The 13567-nt window shown below is 40.4% G+C and overlaps 3 protein-coding genes across 3 annotated transcripts in view; all 3 read left to right on the forward strand.

Annotated features, from left to right (window-relative positions):
- The window catches only part of LOC116969026, a 573861-nt gene that overhangs the window by 256988 nt on the left and 303306 nt on the right, over positions 1-13567 (forward strand). The gene's annotated exons all lie outside the window — the stretch shown is intronic.
- The window catches only part of LOC116969039 (ribonuclease inhibitor-like), a 451987-nt gene that overhangs the window by 81090 nt on the left and 357330 nt on the right, over positions 1-13567 (forward strand). The window lies entirely within an intron of this gene.
- LOC116969023 (zinc finger protein 271-like) overlaps positions 8084-13567 on the forward strand; it is a gene marked incomplete at its 3' end in the record, with an annotated part of 60051 nt that continues 54567 nt past the window's right edge. The window contains exons 1-2 of the mRNA XM_033015996.1: positions 8084-8172; positions 8811-8878. Coding sequence (XP_032871887.1) covers positions 8084-8172; positions 8811-8878 — 157 coding nt within the window. The remainder of the gene's footprint in view (positions 8173-8810; positions 8879-13567) is intronic.

Here is a 13567-nt window from a genome sequence, read left to right on the forward strand (position 1 = left end):
TTGGTAATTAAACTCTGATATTATGTCAATAATTTTATCAAAAAAGTGGGGGTTATCAAAATTCGGAGCATAAATATTTATCAAAGTTAGTGGGGTTGCATAAATTTCACCCGAAACTATAATATATCTTCCCTCTTTATCTGATATGGTATTCTTTAATTTAAAAGGAATACCTTTCCTAATAAGAATAGCTGTACCCCTAGATTTAGAAGTAAATGAGGAGTAGTATGTTTGGCCTATCCAATTCGCCTTTAATCTTATTTGTGTTTGTTGTTTCATGTGCGTCTCCTGCAAAAACATTATGTCGCTTTTCAACGATTTTAGTTGGGCAAAAATTTTACCCCTCTTAATTGGTTCGTTGGCACCCCGTATATTCCAACTACAAAATGTAATTCCTCCATTCTTTATTTGTCTATCGTCTTGCATTGTAAATCAGGGTAATATTCCTGAATCATATGGTGCAAACAAATACCTCAGAATTTTAGGACTTGGGTGGTCATCCCGGTTTATTAGATTTATATTGCATCTCCTTCTTGTAAAGTGCCTTAGAAAAAGAAAAAAAGAATGTGATACACAATTACTTTCAAAAAAATTAAACAGATAAAAATCTTGATTGTGCTTTAAAAAAAAAGGTGCTATTAAGGTATCTAAGGGAAGATACCTTAAGGACGAATAGCCATCAACGATGGCAAAAAATGTATAGACCGCCGTGATGTTGTTATACATTGAGCTCCTCCCCCTTGGTGAATCCTCATAAAAAGTTACATATCGTTTCATATTGTGTTTTTTCTTATATGAGTTTATCAAATCAGCGCTAGTGACAGCCGAGAGAAAAAAGAGACATAAGGAATAAAAAAACAAAACAAATATAGAACAAACATATACACGATTATATAAGTATATATGTCCCTCTAATTTATCCAATCTTAATCTAATCTAAACTTTCCCATATATATCCACCCTGGATTCTTACATAATATCCCATTCTATAACTACCATACATCATACAAGCTGGTACCAAAGGGTTAACTACCGTACAAGCAGGTGCCAAGGGGTTAAACTTTGAGCTTTTCATCCAAGGTTGAATATAACCAAGCTCTCTGAATAACACATTCCAACGAGATAAGCTTTATAATTGTCTGGGTAGCTCGGCCATTTTAATCAGTTCAAAACTCTGTAAAAAGCTCAAATTTCTTCCTTGTCAGCAGCTTGCCCCGATGTTTTCTTAACGATATCCTCTGCATACTTTAAAGCTTTTCCGGGATCTGCAAATGAGCGTTCAACGCCGTTATAAGTTATCTTCATTTTTCCGGGAATGAAAATTCCATATCTTACTCCCGGGACTTCCCTCAAAGTGTGTCTTGCCGGTGTAAACAATCTCATTTTCTGGACTACATCAGGAGAGTAATCGCGAAATATTCGCACATTATCCCCACGGTATGTCAGCTTCTTCCCATAAGTGATCTTTTTCAATATAAATTCCACTGAAGAGATGTCACGGAATTTCACAATTATCTGTCTTGAATAATTTGTTCCTCTTCCAACTCGTTTAGCGACGTCTGTTCTTGGTTCTTCCGACAATTCCAAGACATCTTTGAGTAAGTCAGTAACGAAAGTACATGTTTGAGATTCATGTCCCTCTCGTCCTTCCTTTACTCCGAGAATCCTCAGGTTATATCTCCGAGTTCCTGATTCCAGGTCCAGACATTTATCAGTCATTCTTCCAAGTTTTTCCTCTTCAGTTTTCTGTGATTGTTTCAAATTCTTTATTTCCGAGACAATCTCTTTTATCTCATTCTCCATCTCTTCCATTATCTCATCCAGCTTTCCGATATCATCCTTTACACCTTTAAATTTCTTGTTGTAATCATTTTCAATTCTGACACACTCTGATTTTAATCTCTTATCAAATTCCTTATACTGCTTTTTGAGTTCTTTTAACTCACTAACTCATTCTATCTCTATCGCTCTCTCTCTCTGTCTCTCTTTCTGCTTCTCTTACGTATGGCGTGCACAACCTAAAATTGTCGGACAACTTGTTCTATTTGATCTTATTTGATTGTGCACGCAGGGCTGATTGCATTTGTCGAAACAGGGCGGACCACATGAAGGTTGCAATCTCCCACCCCGTCTCTCTTTCTCTCTCCCTGTCTCTTCCTCCCTGTGTCTCTCCCTCCCTGTGTCTCTCTTATAAATTTTATTTTTCATTTTAAACAAATCAACACAATAATGAAAAAAGGCACGTTAATAAGACACATTCAAATAATACACAAAAGAAAAATACAAAAATATACAGAAACATAAAATAAATAGAAATAATTTAAAAATATATATATTACAAAAGTTATATATAATGCAACTATACCATCAGTCACACACCACACCAATCCCACCTTGGCTAATTAGAATAGAATAGAATACGTTTATTGTCATTGCACAATACTGTGCAACAAAATTCCATTGCATCTCCTTCGGTTTAAAAAGAACAAAACACAACAGCCATTGACTCACATATACACTAATTAGTAAAGAAAATAATAAATAGGTATTAAAAATATTTTTAAAGAATATTGCGCATTATCTTGCATTAAGAGTGAAGAGTGCGCCTACACATAGCAAAATTTAACAAACCGGCCCTGAGTCTGGCAGAACCTGCAAGTCTGTAAAGTATGATAAAAAAGGCTGCCATTTGTGAAAAAAATGATCAGTACATCCCCTCACTGTATATTTAATTTTCTCAAATTTAAGAAAAAGCACTACATCTTTGAGCCACTGTGACACAAAGGGTGGGTTCGGGAATTTCCGCTGTAGGAGTAGGCGATGTCTGGCTATTAAAGATGTAAAATTAATAATTTATTTTTGCACAGAGTTTAATCGACCTGACTCATCCAGGGACCCAAAAATGGCAATCAATGGACAGGGCTGTCGAGGTATTCCCATTACAGTAGACATTATATTAAAGTAGCCGGACCAAAAATTATGTAATCGTGGACAAAGGAAAAACATATGGCTCAGATGACAGTGTGGGCCCGAACATCTATCACATTTATCCTCCACCTCTGGATAAATCCCACAGTGTTGATTTAGAAAATTGGACCCTATGTATGAATGAATATTAAACTGAATGAGTGCAAGACGAGCGTAAGACATAACAGTACATAGCCCACCCACAACGTTATCCCACCTCTCCTCAGTAAGTTGAAGTCCCAGCTCTTCCTCCCAAGCAGCCCTTGTTTTAGAGTTGGACTGATCGCAAAGATCCAGAATGCGGTTATACACCTCTGAAACAATCCCTCTTTGTTGTGTCTTGAAAGTAATCAAACTATCCCATATTGGTGGTGGAGGTGAAGAGGGAAAACTAGAAAAACATTTAGAAACAAAGTGTCTAACAAATCCCATCCATTATTATTATTAACTTGGAAGTACCTAAAAAATGATTTGCTGTAATCCATACAATGATGATAAATTGGTAAAGCTGTTAAAAATACCATCTGAAAACAGATCAACAAAACATTGTATACCTTTGTTGTGCCATACTGAAAAAAACAGAATCCAAATGTGAGGGAGAAAACAGGTAATTGTTACATAATGGACCTAAAGAAGATGCAGCTACAAATTTGAAATGTTTCTTGAATTGATAACAAACCTTTAAAGTATTAAGCACAGGATTTTTGATCAACAATGAAATCTTGTTTGGAAGAGAGGAATATATAAGAGCAGATATAGAGGATGAAGGAGGGCAAGAGCGGGCTTCCAGATCGCACCAAGCTAAATAAATCAACCCAACAACGTATTTTATAAATGTGAGTAGCCCAGTAGTAGAATTGAAAGTTTGGTAAAGCGAGACCACCACTGAACTTACATCATTGGAGTAATGATTTATGGACCCTCGGGGGCTTCACACCCCAAATAAAAGAGCTAATCATTTTGTCTAGGGAGTCAAAAAAATGTTTTGGTAAGAATAAGGGAATTGATTGAAACAAATAAAGACATTTAGGCAAATTCATTTTAACAACATTAATCTTCCCAATTAAAGAGAGAGGCAGATTATTCCATCTCTGAAAATCAGATTTCACTTTAGTCATGAGCAGGGTAAAGTTGGCAGACAAAAGGCCTGAGAATGTACGCGTCACATTGATGCAAAGATACTTGAATCCAGAACGAGAGATTTTAAAGGCCAAATCAGCTTCCTGAAGTTACATACCTGCTGCGTTAATGAGGTAGCATTCACTCTTTTGAAGATTTAGATTATATTCTGAAAAAGAACAACAAATATCCATAATTGATAGGATACCTGGAAGACAAGAAGCGGGATCAGTTACATACAGCAACAAATCATCCGCATACAGAGATAAACGGTATTCGACACCGTTACGAATAACATCTTTAAAGGAAGTGGAGGACCTTAAAGAAATGGCCAGTGGTTCAATAGCCAAAGCGAAGAGAGATGGAGATAAAGGGCAGCCCTGACGTGTCCCACGTTCTAGTGCAAAGTATTCAGAACGAATATCATTTGTTTGAACACTAGCTTGTGGCGATGCATTCAGTAATCTTACCCAACTGATAATTTTATCTCCAAAACCAAATTTCTTCAATAGGCACCCCCACTCAACTCTATCAAATGCCTTTTCAGCATTAATAAGATTACAATCTCAGGTAAATTACATCAGCATTCGGTAAAGACAGGGGTCTATAAAAACCACAGGATGTGGGGTCTTTATCTTTTGTTAACCGAAGAACTATCGAAGCTTGAGTCAGTGTGGGAGGTAACAAACCATTTTCCAAAGATTCATTGAACATCAACAAAAGTAGAGGTGCCAATTTATCAATAAATGTCTTTAGAAACTCTATTGGAAATCCATCAGGACCTGGGGCTTTGTTAGATTGCATTGCTGTAATTGCAAAACATAGTTCTTCAAGGGAAAGTGGAGTATCCAATTCTTTTGCACGGTCAGAATCAATGGTAGGATTCTCAAGATTGGCTAGGAACTGATTCATTTTGGTAGTATCAGCAGGGAATTCTGATTTGTATAGGTAAGAATAAAATGATTTATATGTGGCATTAATTTCCACAGGATCCGTAACAGTCGTGTTAGAAACATTATTAATTTGAGGTATAAGACGTGAGGTGAACTGACGTTTTCATTCGTGTGCTAATAATCGATTTGCTTTATCACCATGTTCATAATAAGTACCACGAGTTTGTAACAACAGTCGCTCAGCACTTCTGGTAGAAATAAGATCAAACTCCGCCTGAAGATTAAGACGCTTCTTAAATAGTTCTGGAGAAGGATCGGATGAACATTCTTGATCGAGGCTATTAATAGCAGATGTAAGTTCAGTATTGTATTGTGTTAGTATTGTGTTTTTTATTAGAATAGGAGGAATATGAAATAATCTGCCCTCTTAGAAATTAATCTCCCAAATTAATGAAAAATATGTAGATTCTCTCTGGTTAAAGAAGAGAAACTTGAGAATTGAGTTTGAAACAAATTCACAAATGTTTTATCAGCCAACAATAAAGAGTTGAATCTCCAAAGGGGGGGTAGTAGATTTCTGTATGGATAACTGAATATCTAGAAATAATGATGCATGATCAGATATTAGTATACTTGAATAATCCGAGGAAACAGCACATGAGTTGAGACTATTATCAATAAAGAAATAATCTATTCTTGAATAAGACTCCTAAATGTGCAATAAAAGGCACAACTAATAATGAATATCCCATAGCGGCTTAAATGAAATATTACCTCATGTAGGCTAAAAGGATGTACATGAAAAGACCACTTCAAAAATATGTAAACACCAATATACCGTAATATCTTTTGGAGGCCTAATATGAGTGCAAAATAAGGTATTATCACACAACAATTTAAACAAGTTAAATTCGCCCTGCGTATAAAAGGAAAATTGCAGAGAAGATGAACTAATGCAAGTTGAACAGGAGTAAACAAGTGTAAATGCAAACAAATATCAAATATCAACAAGTATTTAAATGTAAACTAAAGGCACGGATGCATGATATTATTGCAACATATTGTACAACATCACCCAATATTCATCTTGTTGACGTAAGCCTTGGCATCCTCCGCCGAGTCAAAATCTTTCTCCATACCTTGGTAGCTGATCCGGAGTCGGGCCGGGTAGAAAAGACCGTAGCGAACCCCCTTCACACCACGCAGCTGTTTTCTGACCTCGTTGAAGGCTGCCCGGGCCCGGGCCACCTTAGCAGTGTGGTCGGGATAAACGAGATCCTCATATCACTGGTATCGATGTGTCGAACCTCTCTCGCACACTGTAAAACATTTACACAGTCGTTGTAGTAATGGAACCTGGCAATGATGGGTCGTGGTTGCTCACCGGGTCGTGGTTTCGGCTGTGTGGAACTGTGCGCCCGGTCCAGTAGCAGCTCTTTGTCCAGCTTGAACGCGTCCTTAAGCAGGGTGGTGATAGCAATGGAATTGACAACCGTCTCCTCAGGAACCCCCACTATTCTTATGTTGTTGTGGCGCGATCTGGATTCGAGATCCTCAAATATTTTGTCCAAGTTAAAAAAACTCAGCAGTTAGACGCTTGATGTGAATCTTCAGCTCAGCAATCTCGTCCATACAGGCAGAAAATGACTCCTCCATTATCCCCACAGTACCTTGGAGTATGGCCAACTCAGTGTCCGTAGCAACCTTACCGTTCGCGAGTTGTGTTTTCACGGCTTGAAGGTCAACTCTGATTGTGGACAAATCATCACCCAATGTTGCTTGTAACATAGAAACATAGACATTAGGTGCAGGAGTAGGCCATTCGGCCCTTCGAGCCTGCACCGCCATTCAATATGATCATGGCTGATCATCCAACTCAGTATCCCGTACCTGCCTTCTCGCCATACCCTCTGATCCCCCTTAGCCACAAGGGCCACATCTAACTCCCTCTTAAATATAGCCAATGAACTGGCCTCGACTACCCTCTGTGGCAGAGAGTTCCAGAGATTCACCACTCTCTGTGTGAAAAAAGTTCTTCTCATCTCGGTTTTAAAGGATTTCCCCCTTATCCTTAAGCTGTGACCCCTTGTCCTGGACTTCCCCAACATCGGGAGCAATCTTCCTGCATCTAGCCTGCCCAACCCCTTAAGAATTTTATAAGTTTCTATAAGATCCCCTCTCAATCTCCTAAATTCTAGAGAGTATAAACCAAGTCTATCCAGTCTTTCTTCATAAGACAGTCCTGACATCCCAGGAATCAGTCTGGTGAACCTTCTCTGCACTCCCTCTGTGGCAATAATGTCCTTCCTCAGATTTGGAGACCAAAACTGTACGCAATACTCCAGGTGTGGTCTCACCAAGACCCTGTACAACTGCAGTAGAACCTCCCTGCTCCTATACTCAAATCCTTTTGCTATGAAAGCTAACATACCATTCGCTTTCTTCACTGCCTGCTGCACCTGCATGCCTACTTTCAATGACTGGTGTACCATGACACCCAGGTCTCGCTGCATCTCCCCTTTTCCTAGTCGGCCACCATTTAGATAATAGTCTGCTTTCCTGTTTTTGCCACCAAAATGGATAAACTCACATTTATCCACATTATACTGCATCTGCCAAACATTTGTCCACTCACCCAACCTTGTAGTTCGGTTTTAAAAATACCTGCAATGTTCTCTCAAAGATGTTAGTAATTCTAGCTTCAGGGCCGCCGCATCGACAACTTGCGGTCCTGCCTTCAGCGAGGTAGAGCCATGGGGCGGGGTCGAGGTACCTGTAGACGTGGTCTCTTCCTGGAAACTAGGCCTCTGTTGTTGAACTTCACCACGAGCTCTGGTGCTTTTAGTAGCCATAAATAACTGGTTCAAAACATCAAGTCGCCAGCACAAAACCCACTTGAATGTCTTTCCTCAAAATTATTATCAAAACAGAGCCGATGAATAAGTTTTAATCAAAATCTGCGGGAGACGCTAACCTCATGTCTTACTCGATAGGTTGCTCAGCAGTGACCCCCCTCTGTCTCTCTCTCTCTCTCTCTATGTCTTTCTCTCTCGGTCTTTTTCTCTCTGCCTCTCTTTCTGTCTCTCTCTCGCTCTATCTGCGGGATGTACACAGCTACATTGGACGTTGAGGCGGGGCCCGTCTGTGGGGCTGGGGCTCCCGCAGGCTGCCTTGCTGTTCTAGACAGTCTGAGGTCAGGTTCAAAACTCCTTTCTAAGATCCTCCATTCTGATTATAAATTTATCACCCAAAATTTTCTTCTTCCAGATTAAGGCTCTGGCGACCGCCTCCTGCACACGATCAGTTGGTCCACCCTCCATGTCCACCACATACAGATTTTCCAGGCTGTTTTGGTAATTTTGAATCAAAATTTGTCGTGTTTGCTTTGCCCAGGCTTCAGCATTAAAGGCCAATTTTTGTAATGTTTCCTGGGTGGGATTTGCCACTTTTACAAAGTGTGTTAATATCTTTGCCTGCCTCATGATACCCTAAGTGGGTAGGCTCTACTCTTGCAGAATCCTCAGATGGTGCAGATTCTGGGCCATTTTATAAATAACTCTTACAGCGAATGCAAAGGAATCTCTTGGTCTCGGTTGATTCCTGTGCTGGTCGCCATTCACATTATTACTGTTGTTAAACAGTCGCTCTACCCTCACTCCCATCTGCATGTTATTACTCATTTCTGACTTAGTTAGTAGTAAACTATACTGCAGTACTAATGCAGTAAACAATAGCACCAATTATCTGTAGCGTAGTAGGGTTAACACCAAGGTGCTCACCAAGTCTTTGTTTTTTCCAGCTTGCGGAGACCACTTGCCGAACTCTTCCCAGCTGGGCAACGATTTTCCAGTTTCGCTATCGCTGTCGCTTCATCAGGGAAAGAGATCTACTTCTAGCCGGTAAGGGGTTTTAAAGGGTAGGTTGATGTCCCTCCCTTTCTGGGTTTGCCCCTCCCATGTGCTGAGTCCTAGTGTTAAGGTTCAATTTGCTTGAAACATGACAACACAAAGTTAGTAATACAATAACGTCTTTATTTCGCCAGGCGGGTGTAGGAGTCAACTCTCACAGTATGTAAAATACAGACTACAGAGTCTCTCTTTCTCCACACACAGGTAATGTTCAATCAGACATATTTATACCCTAATAATCAGCAATTCAGCAATTCTTTATCTTACAGGGCTTTGTACAGCCTCTTGCCTGTTCATATATGGTTAAAATCAGAGGATTCACTGGTTCTTCTGATAGAGGAAAGGTTTGCCCATATGTAGTTATGCTGAAGGAGCTATATTTGCAGATTCAACCACTTGTTTTTTGACCTTGTTGATTAATTGTACATTACAATATGTGGCGTAAAGGGTGAGAACGAGTTGCCTGAACATCTTTCTGATTATTTATATCATAGAGCAAAAACATTCATGTTATTGTGCTGTCATCTCGCTAGTGTTGTAGAAGAAAGGCAAAAACATTCATGTTATTGTTCTGTACTCTTGCTAGTGTTGGAGGAGAAAGGTTAAGCATTCATTTATTGCTTCCAAATCTACAGCAGAATCCATTTTGTAACTTCTAAATCTTTAAACTCATTCCTTCTTCGTTATCATATATGATAACATTCACAGTCCTCGGTAGGTACACAATGGTCGCAAACATTTAACAATAAAAATCAGAGCGATGATTATAATGTAACACAGTACCCCAGAGTCCACCAACTCCCATTTCCTTCATTGTACCCATGCATGTCACTGCCAAACTTGCAGATCTTTTCAATTTCTTGGGAAATATTGGTAGCAAGGTCAGTGATATTAGAGGATTCATCAGCGATTATAGGCGCAACACTCTCATCTTATTACAGCACAGGTGCCTCCTTGTTGACATTTGTAGGTAAAAGCAAACAGGAACTGGCTGTCTTTATGCAGGTATATGGAGAAAAAGGTTGAACATAGGTCAATTACTGGAAATTTGTCGGTTTCTGCCGGTATAGATGACAGAATAATATTGGTGTCAGGTACTAAAGGAGCACTAGGGATCACAATTTTTAATAGCTCTCAGGTCTTGGACAACACACCATTCATTACGTCTTCCCACTTTCGGGACTGGCAGAATAGGAGTATTAAAGGCCTTTGCTTTTCACTCATACTCCTTGGTGTATTAAAGATACAATGACCATAGCTATGCCTTCTTCAGCCTCCGGGGCCAGTCGATACTGTTTTAAACATGGCAAGGCGGCACCCTTTTTAAAGTCACTTTATGTTCAAGGGCTGAATGCTGAATTCTTATGCTTTGCCGAAGGTTCAGAGCCATTGATAACCTTGGCAAATCCTCAGTAGGTGGCTGTTGCTTTTCAGAAATAGTGTCCCATTCCTTTCTGACCCATGTGATCTTTCCTTCTGTGTCATTGGCAACTTTAAAACATGAAACATGTCTGTTTGTCCTGCACCATTTTTTCTATTTCTTTTGCTGTTGCTGGAGGTCTAGTAGCTACAGTTAAGTGTGACTCAGACATGTCGCCCATCTCAAATCGATCCCTTTGGTTTTTAGAGAGGTGGACCATTATTCCAAATCCCGGGATCCCAAATAACAAATAAGGGGTCACAGTTAATGGTTCAAGTTTATTCAACCAGGGGGAGACTCGTTCCTGGTATCCGGGATTAGGGAGGCGCATATATAATTCAGTGCAATGCGTTTGCTTATGTTCATGGCTGGTTTCAACAAGATACTGTAAATACTGGACTTTTTTTTAATGTTTTGTATGACTTCCTTTTACCTCCAGTCTTGCAGGAGGACATCCAAGTTTATATTTCCTTTTTCCAATTTCCAATGATTTTGCAATCGGTTAGGTGTATCCAACGAGGATTATTTTCGACCTTCACTGCTGTAGGTGTAGTCAGTAGTTCTTGCAAGGGCTCCTTCCACCGTTCTCCCAATTTTTTCCCCATCCCAATTTCTTATCAGTTCGTGATCTCCTGGTTATAAGGATTTGCTGTTATGGTTAGTTGATAGTGGGTTCTGTGGTTCAGTGGTTTCTGTAAGACTGACAAGGTTTTTGTCAGTTGCTGTGCATATGTAATTAATTCATCACTAAGGTCCTGTCCAATCTCAGTCAAGGCTTTACTTAAACTCTTTAACTACTTACAAGGCATACCCTTTAAAAATAGGTAATTACTAGACTAAGTGGGACCCGTTGGGTCCCATGTTCACACAAGAGCGCTGGTCCTCCGACGCAATATTCCACCTCTCCATTAATTCAAATATTGGGGGGGGGGGGGGGGCTTTCTGGAGCGCTGGTATAGGTGTTGTTGGCTGCAGGGACTACTGGTCTCCAGAAGGCTAGTATGGACATTGTGGACCAAATGGATTATTGGGGTGGCAGCTCAGTTTCTCAAGCCTGATGTCCTGGCAGTTCACTCACGGCTGGTGGGCTGGCAGTTGACTCATAGCTATTCCTTGAAATTCCATTTCAAGCAGAGTGCAAGGCCACCAAATTCAAATCCATTTTCCTACCATTTCAAGCAGGGTGCAAGGCCACGAAATTCAAGTGCAGTTTCATACCACTTCAAGCATGGTGCAAGGCCACCAAATTCAAGTGCAGTTTCATACCATTTCAAGGAGGGTGCAAGGCCAACACATTCAAATACAGTTTCATACTATTTCAAGCAGGGTGAATCCACCATAAAACCACACAAAACACCACACTCACAGTTCAGTAGCCATTCAGTGTGTTCAGTTGATTCACAGCTCAGACAGAGTCATTGTAGATCAGTGCATGCTCCTTTAACATAGTGACCTCACCACTACTAACCACTCCCCATTATCTTCAGTATAATTGTAGCCTCCCCACGTCTCTCTCGCTCTCTAGCTCCAGTGACAGACCACGGACAGCTAGGGCACAGTGTGTGTTTTATACCAGTATCTATAATAAAACGTTTAGTGAAGACATAACGTGTTTGGAAGTCTTTACATGGTGTCAAGAAGTCGTACTTCGCGCCTCCTGTCTATCGGTTTTTTGTTTGCTTTCCCCCAGTTCCAATTTCCCTTTTATTTGCCATGGCTAATTCGTGTCGTAAACCTGACATGCTGGTGTTTGACTCAGACATCGTGCACCGTTGGGCGGTCTTTAAACGCGATTTCCAGCATGACCTCTCCCTCCCCTATCATGCAGACACTGAGCCACACCCACACTTCCGGGTTTTATAATCCCTCCCCCTCCCACCGGAAAAGGTGTGGCCTTCATGGCGTGATTGACAGGAGAGAGATTCCCAACATTTTTTAAACACTAATAACACTTTTGTTTTTCATTGATGGGAAGAATCCTCTGCACCTGATGAGCAGAGGGGGAGTGAGTAAAATGGCCAAAAATCACAGCCGTAAGTGGTAGCGTTTATCTAAAATCAATATAGTACAAACAGGAAGTTGTTAAGTTTTGACAAACAACCATTTGCATGCAGTGCCTTTTCACTTCAACCCAAACCCCCAAAACAACCATTGGCATGCAGTGCCTTTTCACTTTAACCCAAACCACCCCCCCAAAAAAAACAATAATTTGCATGCAGTGCCTTTTCAATTCAATCCAAACCCCGCAAACAACCATTTGCATGCAGTGCCTTTTTACTCAACCCAAACCCCCCAAGCAGCCATTTGCATGCAGTGCCTTTTTACAACCAAAACCCCCCAAACAACCATTTGCATGCAGTGCCTTTTTACTTCAACCCAAACCCTCCAAACAACCATTTGCATGCAGTGCCTTTTTACTTCAACCCAAACCCCCCCCAAACAACCAATTGCATGCAGTGCCTGTTTACTGCAAACCAACCATATTTTCATTTTCAAACCACATTAAGGGCACTCACAGTTGAGTAGACATGTATTTGGTGTTATTCAGAGCTCAGAGACACGTGACCCTCTGGCATCCTCCATCTTGCAGAGACTGAGTGAGGCACACCACTTCTGGGTTTTATAGTCCCTCCCCCCTCCCACCAGCAGGGGCAGCAAAGAGAATGGCAATTTTAAAAAAACCCATTAATATCTCTCTGATTTTTAACCGATGGGAAAAATCCTCTGGTCCAGGAAGGCGGAGGGTGGCTCTGAGTGAGGTGGCCAAAAATGACGGCCGTTGGTGGCGTCGTTCTCTCGTAAAATCACAGCACAGCGAGACAAAGGCGGTCAAGATCAGATATAGATAAAGAAAAAAACAATTCCAAATTAACAGATTTTTTTTTCTGCGATAAAGGCATTTCCAATTTTCATCCAACACCTCAATCTGAATCCCACATGGCCTGCGTGCAATTCAGATCTCTCTTGAATTCAATTCAAAAGATAAGAAATAGGAATAAATCAAACTTAAAATACCAACAAGGTCACCAATCCTAATGCCAGGTTACGCAGCGAAGAAAATGAACAGTCTCCTTGCTGAACCACATCCGCTGTTTAATAAAAGTTGAGAAGATAGAGAATAAACAGTTAATTTCCACATAGATCGCCAATGCATTTCCGAAGAGCAAAGGAAAATAAAATATCTGTGCGGCTCCACCCCTACACAACTGCAACTTCTTAGAGACACTACCTTTTAAACCACACGAGACTCTACAAAGATT

Source organism: Amblyraja radiata (genome assembly GCF_010909765.2).
Source record: "Amblyraja radiata isolate CabotCenter1 chromosome 42 unlocalized genomic scaffold, sAmbRad1.1.pri SUPER_42_unloc_2, whole genome shotgun sequence".
NCBI lineage: Eukaryota > Metazoa > Chordata > Chondrichthyes > Rajiformes > Rajidae > Amblyraja > Amblyraja radiata.